Genomic DNA, 12,935 nt, shown 5'->3' on the forward strand with positions numbered 1-12,935 from the left:
GGTGGCAGACCACCATGGGAGACCTATCTGCCCCTCACTGCACACTGCTGCCCACAAAAATCAACCAAGAGAAACTATTAAGTGAAACTCCTTCAGAATTCAAAGGTAGTATTTAATTTCCCGGGCTTTTGGCACTACTGTCAGAGAGACAAGGAAGTCCTGAGTTTTCCCTCTGCTTGAAGCAAGCTTTATATTATGATTTTAGATGTCTCACTATACTTTTTGTTTACAAAGTGTCTTAATCCTGTTTAGTTCTCAAATAATTCTCAATTACTCATGTGACAGTTTCATCTTAAACACAAACAAAAACCAACTTCATCTTGTTATAAAATAACAAGGAAAGCCTGAAAGAGCTTAACAGAATCCTTCCTGAAGCCTCCACAGTTCACCTGTTTTCCCCCTAAATTTTACTGAATCACTACAAAGTAGAAGTGTACCATTCTTTTAAATTAAATAACACTTCCAAAGCGAAATGTTATGTTTTCTGCTAGCTGCTTCCAACACACTTCAAATAGAAAGACTAAAAATCTTCCACAATTCTTAAGCTTCCTTGCAGTTTTGTAGCTTTACTACCACATTAGCCAGAGTAAAAGAACCTGAATTAAATGAACAGAAAATCCCAGAGATGAAACAAAGTCATTCTGCAGGACTACTGTCTACTTAATAATACAGTTGTAAAGCAGAAGTGTTGTGCACATGTTTGCTACAGAACGTCTGAAAAAATTAACAAAAACCACAGCATGTCAAAAATCACTTGCTGAGAATTAGGCAAAGTGACAATGACATTCCCACAACTTTTCTTCTGAAGGGTAAGGCTGATATGGCTTGACTCCAACAAGCTCTGTGATGCAGGTGAAACTCATCCTGTCAGCATTGCAGAAGAAGCAGGCACTCCTGCTGATGCTGCACAGCCAGAGGGAGCTGCACTAATTGCACAGCACAGGTTCTCATCGCTTCCAGCCTCCCTCAATCGGCACTTTGGCAACTCCTCCGGCTTCACTTCGCACCAGCATTTCTCTTGGCTGAGTTCTTCCACAGAAATTACAGTGCTGCAAAGTGAGACTTCAGCAACATCCCCAGGACAAGCTGATAGCAAACACAAAGATCTGAGGTAGCCTGGATCAGATTCACGGTGTGTTTCATGAACAGCAAAGTCTTCCCCTGCCCCCTTCAAGAGCAAGGTGTTGCTGTGCCTTCACAGTAACCTCCCTGCCCAGAGCTTCCTGCAGCTCTTCTCTGTCCTGCCTAGTTCTGCTCAGTCTTTGCTTTGTCAATTGAGGTGGTAATTCAGATTAACCCTTCAGGTTAATCCCTAGCTGAAAAGTGCCACATTTTCCTTTCATCTTCATTTGCTGGTAGTTACAAAGCGATCTGTAAGATTTGCAAAATACAAGTAAGGAGAAACACGACATTTAATACCAGCTGTGCAGTTGGAAGATTTAAGTTTTGGATCCTAGGACAGGATTTAAAGCCATATTCAATTGCTTTCTTTCCAAAACCTCTTGAAAACAATTTTATGATACTCTGAGTAAAGGAACATTCTTTTTCCCACTGCTCAGCTGCCTGCAGTTTGCTTTTTGTATGACACATGTATGACCTGTGTGACTAGAGAGCTCTGCACTACAGCTAAGCCAACATTATGCTATAAAAACTTCTGCATCATTTCCCAGGGTTGTTAAAATGCAGTAGTTAAGACTCCCAGCACTGCTGACACATGGCACTGCCTCCCATCCAGATGCCATCAGCAGTTTAAAACATCTTCAGATAAGATCAAATTAACTCTGCTTAAAAACCACTACCAAATTCACCCACTTGCAGGCTCAAATATTGTTCATTCCCTTTTGATACAAAAAAGGTGAAAAACTGACAGCTCTATTCCTCTAAAACAAAGCACCATGGAGGATCACAGAATAAACTGATCATCATAGGAGACATCACTGCAGGATAACTCAAATGCCTGGAAAATTGTTATGAGAAGATACAAGCATCAAATCAATATGAGAGACATTGCAATGTGTATTTGTGATCCCCAGTGGCCTGGTACAATCAGGGTAAACTAGACATGTTACTATAGAAAATAAGGCTTTAAAAAATTTCAGAATTTTCTTGTGTGTCCTTGCTTCACTTCCCACTTGGCTGCCCTAAAGTATGACACCTCTTCTTCCTTCTTGGGGCCAGGCCCTCAGAAGCTTCCTTCTGCTATTTCAAAAGGGCCCTTAGAAAAATAATTCTTGATTGCTTTTAACTGCAATATCTTCATTATATAATGACAGTCAACACTTACATTAATCATCAGTTTTTGTGAGCAAATGAAATGCTACAGCTCCTTGTGAAACCCCTGATTACAGGTTTTGCTTCTCCCTCTTAAACCTCCCCTTTGAATCTGTTACCCAGAGTTGCTATTCTTGTTCAGGTGTTGCAGGATCTCAAAGGTTTGCAGAACCAAAGTTTAGCAGAAGACAGCAGAAACACATGAACTGACACAGGAAGATACCCAGTCACGAAATGCTACAGTTTTTATATGCTGGGCTCATTACACCTAGGAGGAAAGGTTAGACGTAGTTACTCAAACACAGCTCTTTGGAGCAGCAGCACAAGGCAACAATACTTGTGTACAAGCACCCTGAGGTCAGCCTGTTTTGTGAGGAAGGTGTTGGACCAGATGACTGTTACAGGTCCTGTCCAACCTTCACAATTCTGTGATTCTATACTCAGGATGTGACAGACATACTACAAGTTCAGCTCCAAATACCCTTAACCTTTTGCAGAGCTGTGATTGCCATGATTTTTACTCTTAGATGCTCAGTAAGTAAAACTGAGAATCATCACAAGCACAGACACTTTTCCTGGGGCAGTGGTAGTGAAAACTCTCTACTAAATTATTTTCTGCTGGTTTATGGCTGCTAACTCCAAGGTTGCTCTGACTGTAAAAACCACAAGAGCAAGCCCCAGAAAAGCCTCCCAAAACACCCTGCTACACAGCTACTGTGAAAGGAGTCAAAGCAAACAGTGCAGCCAGAGACACACAGCTCACCAGCCATCCTTTATCTGTCCACACATTTGAGTAGATCAGGTAAAATTTAGCAGAAAACCAATGTTCTGTTTGTGAGAGTGCCCAGAGTAAGCCCAAGAGAGCCCATCCCAAAAGCTCTACTTACGGGTGGGGTTTCATTTCTATGTAGTTCTTGGGAATGAAGCCATCTTTTCCATTGAGCTCTGCCTTGTACCAGTTCTGATCGCATTCTTCATTCAAAACCTGAAGGAAGGAAGCAAACAAAAATTAAGCCTCAGATACATTCAAGGTACAAGCAAGACTGATGAAGGTACCAGGTTAATTCTTCCCATTCGTGTTGAGCAGTTTTTACATTAATAAAGTTAAACACATTCAAACAGCAAATGTAGATGAACAAAGTTCTTTTTTTTTATTTTTGAAGGGGATACTTTTCTTGTTGCAATTTTAAATGTGAACAAAAGATCAGGAGTCACAAGAGAGGAGCCACATAAAAAGGTAGTTTTAAAAAGCACAAATTGATATTTCAAAGCATACTTGCTTTATTTTTAATTGAATTTCTGTCAACTGGTACAGTGCAATAGGCAAGCCTGGTGCACTGACTGAAAGTGGTCCATCCAATACTGTATTATGGTCTGTAAATAAAACAATGCCATTGTTTGAAACCTCTCCTCAAGATGATTTTGTGTTTGTCAACACAAAAAAGTGCCTCAAGTCACAAAAGTATCACATGATTAGTATTGCCTGAATGCAGGAAAATGAGGAAATGCAAAGAGAAAGAAACACAGATCTAGAATCACACACTACACACACACAGTTATGGTGAAGATATCCAACAAACCCTCAAACTGACTCTTTTGCTATGCCATTATGTTTCTTTATTTCAAGGGTGGTGAGAGGAAATTGGAAAAAAAAAAAAAAAAAACAAAAGAAAAAGAGAAAGTAAAAGCAGACTTGCAAAAATTTGCAAGTGTATGTCTCATTCTTACAGTTGACAGGAGTGCATCAGAAAATTAAACTCTAAAGATCAGTTCTTGCTACCTTTCAAAACTGTGACACACCAACACCCTAAATCTGCCTCACTGCTAACTGCTATGTATGACAGAGAAAAACCTCAAAACCTACTGAAAAGAAATGTGGCAAAGGAAAGGGAGCAAGATGTGAGCCTCCTCAGTCAGCTACAGGGGGTAGTGGTTACCTGGATGTCCCTTCACTCCCAAGGGAAGAGGCTGATGGGATGTACATTCCCTGGGTGCCAGCACTGCCTCTGGGGAACTAGCACAGCAGCAGGGCCACATCTACAGAACTTGGGTGAGCAAAAATACCCACCTTTAAGGCCCATTGCTGGATATTTTCAGCTGAAAGGGCTTTAACTCTTAAAAGATCCCAAGTAATTACATGTGGATGAAACATTCAAGCTGTTTTTTGTGCAGTTACTACTTTGGGCTTCCATGCATTCATGTACAAGCACAGCTGCAGCATGCACAGCAGAGCTCAGTGTTTTAGCTGGCATAACCTGAGCACAGATCATGAGCAGTTCAGTGTGGCTCTGTTACAGGCTCTGAGGCAAGAGCTCACACAAGGAGAGGTGCCTGGATCAGCTGATGGCTGCTGGACTGCCGTGGAGCTGCAGGACAGCAGCCTGGGCAGGGACTCATTCCTCAACGTGAAATACAGGGAGAGACACCAGCAGGAGTTCTGGGATACTGAACAGGGACAGAGATCAAAAACAGGGATGTAAAATAGTGAATTGCACAGAGACCAGGGAGGGCATGAGCTGAAGCCCAGATCTGTAACTCAGTCATGTAAAGATTTCAGCACACAGCTTTCAAAAATCAGTAATTTGGGGCTGTTCTGTACCTCAAGCTGCCTTCACTAGAGTCCTGCACAATAAAACACAACTCAAACACAACATATTGTAATAGGATTTCTAATAAACTAAATCTTACACAATGGTGTGGGTTCCTTTATCAGAGATATCTCCCATGAGCTTTGATAAACTCATGTGCTACAGAGTAATTTCATCACCATCAGAGAGCAGTTAAGGGATCTGGCAGTCTGCTCTTTTTCCAGAAAGAATGGGTAAATTGTAGTTTCACCTGAAGGACAGTGCCACAGTTTTGGGGGTTTAGCAGTAGGTATTAAAAAGTTATCTGAAATTCTAACGCCCAAATGTAAATTATTTTAATGAGTTTTATCTTGCTCTGAAGATATGTTAATAGATTTGGAGGAGCCAAATCACATCGGGCTTGGGGTACTCATTAATGCCTGGCCTGAAGCCAAACACCAGCGAGGGAGCAGTGCTGAGGGATGCATTAAAGCTTTGTGACCAGAATAAAAACCAGCTGATTAAAGGCAGGGTAAGGTAACTGCCTACACATCTGCACATCCAACCTGGGCAAGGCACTTCTGCTGTAGTGAGGAGCCCTCCACAGCTCCCAAGAGCTTTTCCTGCCTCACACCCCAGGCTGGCACTGCCTGCAGTCCTTTCTAGGATCCCTTCAAGGAGCTGTCACAGCTCCATTCCCACCCAGGGATCCGAGCCCTGTGTTACAGACAGGAGAGCTCATCCACAGACACTCACCCTGTGAACACCCCTGGCTTCCCCTTTCTGGCTCTTCCAGAGAGAACAGAACACACTGTTTGCTTTCCAAAGCTCCGTGTTCCCCTGTCATTTCAGCAGGAGTCATCTCCACACATCCACAAAACCATTTTTTCTGATGGTGTCAGACACCCCTGAAGCTGCCCCCAATGCTTGGCCAGCAAAACTGATTTGTACTGAAGTGCCTTAAGTTCAGGACAATTCTGCAGTCACATGCTTAAGGCTGGAATTCTGGTAGTTCCTATGAAGTTATGGAGCTATTATCATGAAAGCTGCAGAATAGTCCTGTAAAATCTCAGCTTTCAAAAAAAAAAATACGCCACTAACATCCTTTAGAGAAATGTAACTAAAAATAAATCAGAAACACACATAGGAATCTTGTGCATTGATGTATCTGTCTTTGATGTTTACATCTGACATTGCTCTCTTACTTTAAATCATAAATCCACTGAAATGAAAGAACTGACTTTAAGTAATTAAACCATTTTACTGTAAAACGTTTTATGAAAAGCACCCAGTAAATCCATCTCCGAGTGACTTCCAGATAATAAATCATATAAAAATTTATCATCTGGATATTAAAACACAGTGCTATGACTCTAAGAAAAATAATTATTCTTAACTGAATTGCAGTAAGATTTCCTTGGACTTACCAAAGCTACAAAATTTAATCTAAGTACCACATGCATCACTAGATTTTGCTTTGAATAATTTGACAAGTACAAAACAAAACCACAAATAAATTAAGTAACAAAATGAAACTTTAAAAGATTCACTCCTCCAAACTGGACAGCCTTCAACATCTGCAAAAAACGTGAAACACTTTTTTAGCTCAGCTGTTCAAAACTGCTGCTCTCTGGGTCGGTCAAACCTAAAGTGTTCCTCTGCATCCAACCCCACAGATCCAACCAGGTCTATGCCAGAGTGACTCTTCCTTTCACACTGGGGCATCTGTGCCTGAGAGGAGGAAGGAGGAAGGGTATTTTTATCCCCTCCATTTGCAGCCAGGCTGCCATGTGATGTCCCCAGCCCTGTTTTACAGTAAGAGTGGCTCAACTGCGCCCGGCAGTTTCCCAGTTTGATGACAGCTCTCAGCAACAAAAGCCCATCTGTTCCCATGGAAATGGGGAAGAGGCACCGCAGAAGAGTTGCAGCAAAGCAGTTCCCAAATTTCAGCTAGAACAGTTCACACACAGCAACCCTCCCCAGGCATGTCCAATTCCATACCTAGGAAGTATTTCTGAGCACACCTTGGGAATTGTACACCAGTCTCAAACCTCTCAGAACCAAAGCACTGTCAGGAACACACAGGCACTAAACTGGAACACGACAAGCAAATCTGGCTCAGCTCTCAAGCTGACACCCATATGCAACATGAAACTAAATATAATGCCTTGAATATTATGTGCTGTGAATTCAGCCAAATTAATCAGCATGCTTTGGTTTTGGAGACACAACCCCAGAAAAATGTATTCAGAGAGGGCTCTGAGTTTTGGCTGAAATTCCTCTTTTCCCTGAACTCCAAGGTTTTAGGACTCTTACTATGCTAACTAAAACAGAAAGTGTAACACAACTGCTGCAGTAGCACCTGTTATTGCCAATGTAGTTTTTCTCCTCCACAAAGTCACAATGACAGTGCTACAAAGAAAACAAAGCAGTACATTAAAAACATTTCCAAAGTCTAAAAAATCCAAGGAAAGCATTCACGACAGTCAAACTAGGGCAGGAATTAAAATTTATTAAGTGAAAAAATGTTTCAAAGGGAGCACTTCTGCAATTGAATTTCTAAGCCTGGAAATTACTTGCCCCAGGATGGAACAGCCCTTGGCAGCAGGGTTCTCACCCTCAGAGAGGTTGTTAAAGCAGAGGTGCTTTAACACTGCTTTTCATTTCAGAGAAAAATGGCTCCTTTTCTGCTCTGAGAGTTACAAACTAGATATAAACCAGCAAGTAAAAACTGCATCAAGGGAAACTGTCTGGATTCAGCAAAGCAAGTTCACCACAGCCCAATACAAAACATTTTTGTTCTCTGTGTAGTAAATGGATAGTGTGATGTTGGCTCTCACAAATGCTGAATATAAGAAGTTCTGTTAAGAGCTGGTTCTTATATTTAAGTTTTGTAAAGGACTGCACAGACTCAGGACAAAGGAGGAGCTGGGTCTGAAGAGCATCTGCACAGGTGTGGAGAGGGTCACCTTCCAGGGGTTTAGCTTACCAGCAGCATGTACTGGTGAGTTTTTTAAAGTGAGGTGTCGTTTCTCACATCTGCAAATTTATTGTAAATTTTATAAAAAATTTTAAAAGTGAGGTGTCGTTTCTCACATCTGCAAATTTATTGTAAATTTTATAAAAAATTTTAGAAGTGAGGTGTCATTTCTCACATCTGCAAATTTACTGTAAAAGGCACAACAGGACATTCAAATTCATTTCTTCAGGGTTTTGCAAAGACAACCCAAGACATGGCCAGGTCACCTGCAGCTCCTGTCTCATCCTCGTGTTGAACAAATGAATCCTCCTGCCTGTGGCTGTGTGTTACCAAGGTGGCTGTGAGGCAGGAATGGCATCTTAAAGAAACCTGGGGAAATCTGCCCATCAAAATGACACTGTGACTCAGACTAGGGCAAATCAGTTTTTCTTTTCTTGATTTACTCATCACATAGAGAACAGTTAATTTTAACTGCAAACTTTCAGTACATAAAGATACACTGGACAATTAGGGTGACTCAAGAACACGTAACTGCTGAAATATTTTAGGCTTTTCCTTAAATTCAATTTATCATGATAACACATAGGAAATGCAAAATATCCACATTTTTCAGAACAAAGCCTACAGTATCACGTTTGGACATCCTTTAAGACTGTGAACATTTGCTCTCTTGGTAGATATAAAAAGCTGTGGAAATGCTTAACAACCACTGAGCAAATATTAACGAAAACAGCCAGAGAAAGATTGTTCCTTAAATTGCACTCAACTACCAAGTAGTATAACATAATACCTAAATAATGGACGTAGATTGCTCTGTAATGCAGTAATGTGTTATGGATACAGGTTTTCATTCTCACTCTCCCCAATTCCCATTATCACTATAGAAACACTTCTTCCACCCACAGCTTTTTAAAGGCACAAGAAGAGCACAAAACACAAAGTAATTCAGCAAGTCTTTCCACCACAACCAAGTCCAGGGGTCTTTCTTCCCCACATCTCAGTGGTGCTTTTGTCAGAAGCCTTATCTGAAGTGACACTGCTGCTTCAACACACACAGACTTGGCACATGCACACCCACACCTTTTATCACAACAGCCAAGCAGCTGGAAGCAGAGTCCAGAAGAGGAAATTTTGAATCTTTTCAAAGCAGAAGGCTGGTGTCTGGGTTACCAACTGCTGTCTTTAGTTTCTTTGCAAAGAAATTATGTCTAAGTTATTTCCATTCATCTTGAAGGAACCTGTAAATTCCTCTAAAGTAAAATACATCACAAAGTTGAGACATCAAACCAACAATAAAGTCACAGGACAAGGCCACTCTAGGATGTAAGCTTCCCTTTTCAAACCCTAAATAATACTGCCCTCCATATCTGCTGCATATCTACTCACACTGGAGGTTTGTGCAATATAAACACTTCCAGACAAATTCAAAATTACCTAAACTTCTGAAAGGGTTAATGGGGAGAAGTAACTGGGAAGATTACGGGAAATAATGTTCCTTTTAACTGCATGAGCTAAAGACAAGTTGTCACTACAATTCCATGTAATATTTCACCATGTCAAACTCAAATCCATAGGAGCACTGACTAAAGTCATCAAGAAATCCACAGTTGCACCGGCTGGCAAGCACAGTAAAATCTGTTGTAACAAAGGAAATTCCAAAGAGAGGACTGGAGCAAGGAACTAGCATTCAACCTTTTACAAAACTACCTTCTATATTTTTTTGTAGGAAACACAAGAGTACTTGAAACAACATTCTGTTAGCTGAAGCACAGTCAAGTCTAGCCACAAGGGCAGAACTCAGCACTAACTTACCCTGCTTCCCAGGCCTTGCCAGTCTGGTACTAGCATGTCCCCTCTGGCAAAAGCCTCAACTGTGAAGAGTTTTTTAATTAAGGATAATAGGAAAAAAGAAGTAAAAAAATCAATTTAGACAACAATTCTCTTTCCCTACGCCTCACCTTTTTTGGTTCACGTGGCACAAAGATGGGAGGAAAAAACCTCAGTATTTTCAAGTACACTGCAGTGAGCTCCAAAATGTCTAATGGAGATCCTGGAAGGAGTCAATTAAGTTCAAGAAACTTTGCTACAGGTCTTGCATTCCTTCTGTGTAGGAAACTTCCACTAGCACAAACACATGGAGGTAAAATGATAATAAATATGCCAGCTCTGCCTCTGTTCTTGTGGTGGATAGAGAGGTGTCAGCCTCAGTGACTACAGAATTCCCTTCAAATTAGTCCTCCCACTACTACAAAGATTAGGCTGTAGATACCACAAACAACCTGTTTTCAAAAAGGTTGATGGAAAATCTCCCGAACAGAAAGCATGGCAGCCTGAAGCAAAAAATCAGTATCAGTGATTTTACAACTGAAATAAAAATAGCTTTACAGAGCTTGAAGTAGCTACAGTTCACATTCTAATTAGGCTTTCCACATCTCAAAGACCCCCAAGTGTTTCTGAAACAGCAGGGACTCCGAAATGAAATTCATTTTACATTCAGCAACTTTTATGGTACTTAAATAAACACTAATTCTGACAAACTTCATGATGTAAGGACTACTTCAACAACTGATGCTGCAAGGAATGCACAGTCTCGTTCCAGTGCCTGATCAAAATGGAGTGCAAAGCAGTAAAAAGCTTGTTAGACAGCCTGAGCTCCACAGCTTGGGCCAAAAATGTGGAGGGCAGAATGCTTCACAAGAGCAGCTTCTTCAAAAGAGGAAGGGGAGTGTTGTTTTTCCCCAAAAGACCAAGGGTTAGTTTACAGTGACTAAAGACCAGGACCAGCCACCTTTTATAACGAGCTGTAGCACTCAGGATGTTATCACGGAAACAGAAGACAAAACATCCTTCCTTAATCTCAAATCCAACCCAGACCAAATTTGGAAGCCCTGAAGAGCACAACATTTGGTCAGCTTTCTGTTGTGCAATGTGGATTAATTCACTCAGGTATTATTAGGGATGGGCATTTGCTTGTGAATGAGTTATTCACTGAGGTTTTATTTAGCATTGCTTAATTTAGGATTAAACAGGGTCCCAGCAAAATCACCTTTGGTGAAGCACAAACTGAAGAACAGGTCATGTGCTGAAGCCTAGAGAGCTCTATGCAACCCTCCCTCTTTTTTCCTGAGGAAAGAAAACAGCCTTGAATTCTGAGTACAAACCTGGTCTATCCGGGAAAGGTTCAAAATCCAAAACCAGACTCCAAAACAACCAAACCAAGTGCATATATGCACATGTCTACATAAAGAACAGAGCACACATTGCCTAAATAAACCCCCAATTTTGAGAAGAAAAATTTTGAAAGAAGTCTTTTTACCTACAGGTCAGAGTAAGGTCTCCTGGTTTCTATTCCTATATCTGCTGCAAACACCAGTGCTATAAATTCCAGGCCATCTTACAAGGGTTGTTTCAAACTGCAACTTCAAGTTTAGCAACATGGACACCAAGCACAAAACACATCTGTTATCATGTGCTGTAGACTATTTATCCAAGTACAGCCAACTACAACCTTTCAGTCCTTCAATGAAATTGTGAAGCTTTTGTAAGAGCTCTTGGCATAAACTCTGAGGGACGAAGATTGAAAGTCACTAGCAGAAAATAATAAAAAAGAGCTATTAAACATTCCAACGACAGTGTTTCAGAATTGTTTCTGAGCTTAACAGAGAAACAGCAGAAGTATCAGCAGTGGGTTTGTGGCAGTTTGCAAAGCATATCCAAATTATACATTTCTCACTTTCTGCACTTCTCTCATTGTGCTGGCTCCATTGTAAGGCAGGACTTGATAGTGTCTCAAAAACTGAAAAAGGTAAAGAACAACAAGCAATCATAGCATGTGTTTGTCGTTTTAGAGCTTTACAATACAAATGAAGCTGGTCAGTACAGCAGAATTGAAAATACCCTGGGGAAATACAAATGCCTGACAGCCCATAGGTCAGACATTCACAGCTTACAAAATCCATTCCGTAACCTGCTTTGCATAACAATTTTATTTGAATACCCTAAGCAGTTCCTACTTCCATTTGCAAGTGTCCTACCTGGTGCTGCTATCTCCCACTAAAAAGCACCTCTGGAGAATGCATTTCTCACCACCTCAGGAGGAAGCAGAGCTCCTGCCTGGCTGTCCCACAGTTGCCTTGGAACACACCACAGTCAAAGACCAAAACATTCCCTGGAGGACAGGGAAGGTTTGCACGAAGCACAGGATAGTGCACCACTAACAACCAGCCCTTCATCACCTCATGCTTGATAACCCAAACCTCTACAGATGTAAGATTCTTGAAATTTCTCTGTCAAGAATGGAAGAGAAAAAAGCTGAAATTAGAACAGTTGGCCTTTCTGTTCTAAATAGAGTGTGTACCATTACCTCTGCTATACTTCACTGATCAAGAAACCACCAAACCCAACACTCCACTCCAGTACTTTCACTCTTAATAACTGCTTTCCCTAGCACAGAAACTCAACAATTTACGTATCACTTTTAACCAGATAGGAACAGTTATTTGTGGAGTGACATCCAGCAACTGCTTCGTGTAGGACATTCTCCATTACAACCATTCTAATGCTTGTACACAGCAGAGGGGCTGTGATGTATATAAATAACCACAGGTAAGGTCCAACAGGATGTGTTAAGGGAGACAAACTAATTATGAACACTTGGCATCCTGTAAAAATACCACACTACATAAGGCACTTCAAACCCAGTGCTGGAAAAGCTGGATGGGAAGAATGATGATTAATAATAGGAGAACCTGTACTTAACCTTTGATCAGAAATTTAGGGTATGTGACCAGAGGGCAGTTTTGCAGCAGCCCTGTGGACATCAAACTACAGTGCTCCCCAGCCACAGCCTTACATGCACTGAGTGGAAGAATCACTCTGCATGGTGGGCAGGTATTACAGCCCTGTCTGTACAGATCAGTGTGAGCTGACATCACTGTGATTTCAACCAATTTTCCACTGTAATGTTCGGGGTATTTTCAGAGGAACTGATACCAAGTGAGTTACCCCCTGTCCAGCATTGGTGCAGTTGATTATTTCTGCCTACAACTCTGACAGTGCTTTGATGATCCTTGTTGAACATCCTGTTTTTACATTTGTTAAAACCATCGTGACAGGAG

The 12,935-nt window shown here is 41.2% G+C and overlaps 1 protein-coding gene across 1 annotated transcript in view; it reads right to left on the reverse strand.

Annotated features, from left to right (window-relative positions):
• GRB2 (growth factor receptor bound protein 2) overlaps positions 1–12,935 on the reverse strand; it is a 47,748-nt gene that overhangs the window by 6,701 nt on the left and 28,112 nt on the right. Inside the window, exon 3 of the mRNA XM_064395564.1 lies at positions 3,159–3,256. Coding sequence (XP_064251634.1) covers positions 3,159–3,256 — 98 coding nt within the window. The remainder of the gene's footprint in view (positions 1–3,158; positions 3,257–12,935) is intronic.

The sequence above is a fragment of the Passer domesticus genome, chromosome 20 (genome assembly GCF_036417665.1).
Source record: "Passer domesticus isolate bPasDom1 chromosome 20, bPasDom1.hap1, whole genome shotgun sequence".
NCBI lineage: Eukaryota > Metazoa > Chordata > Aves > Passeriformes > Passeridae > Passer > Passer domesticus.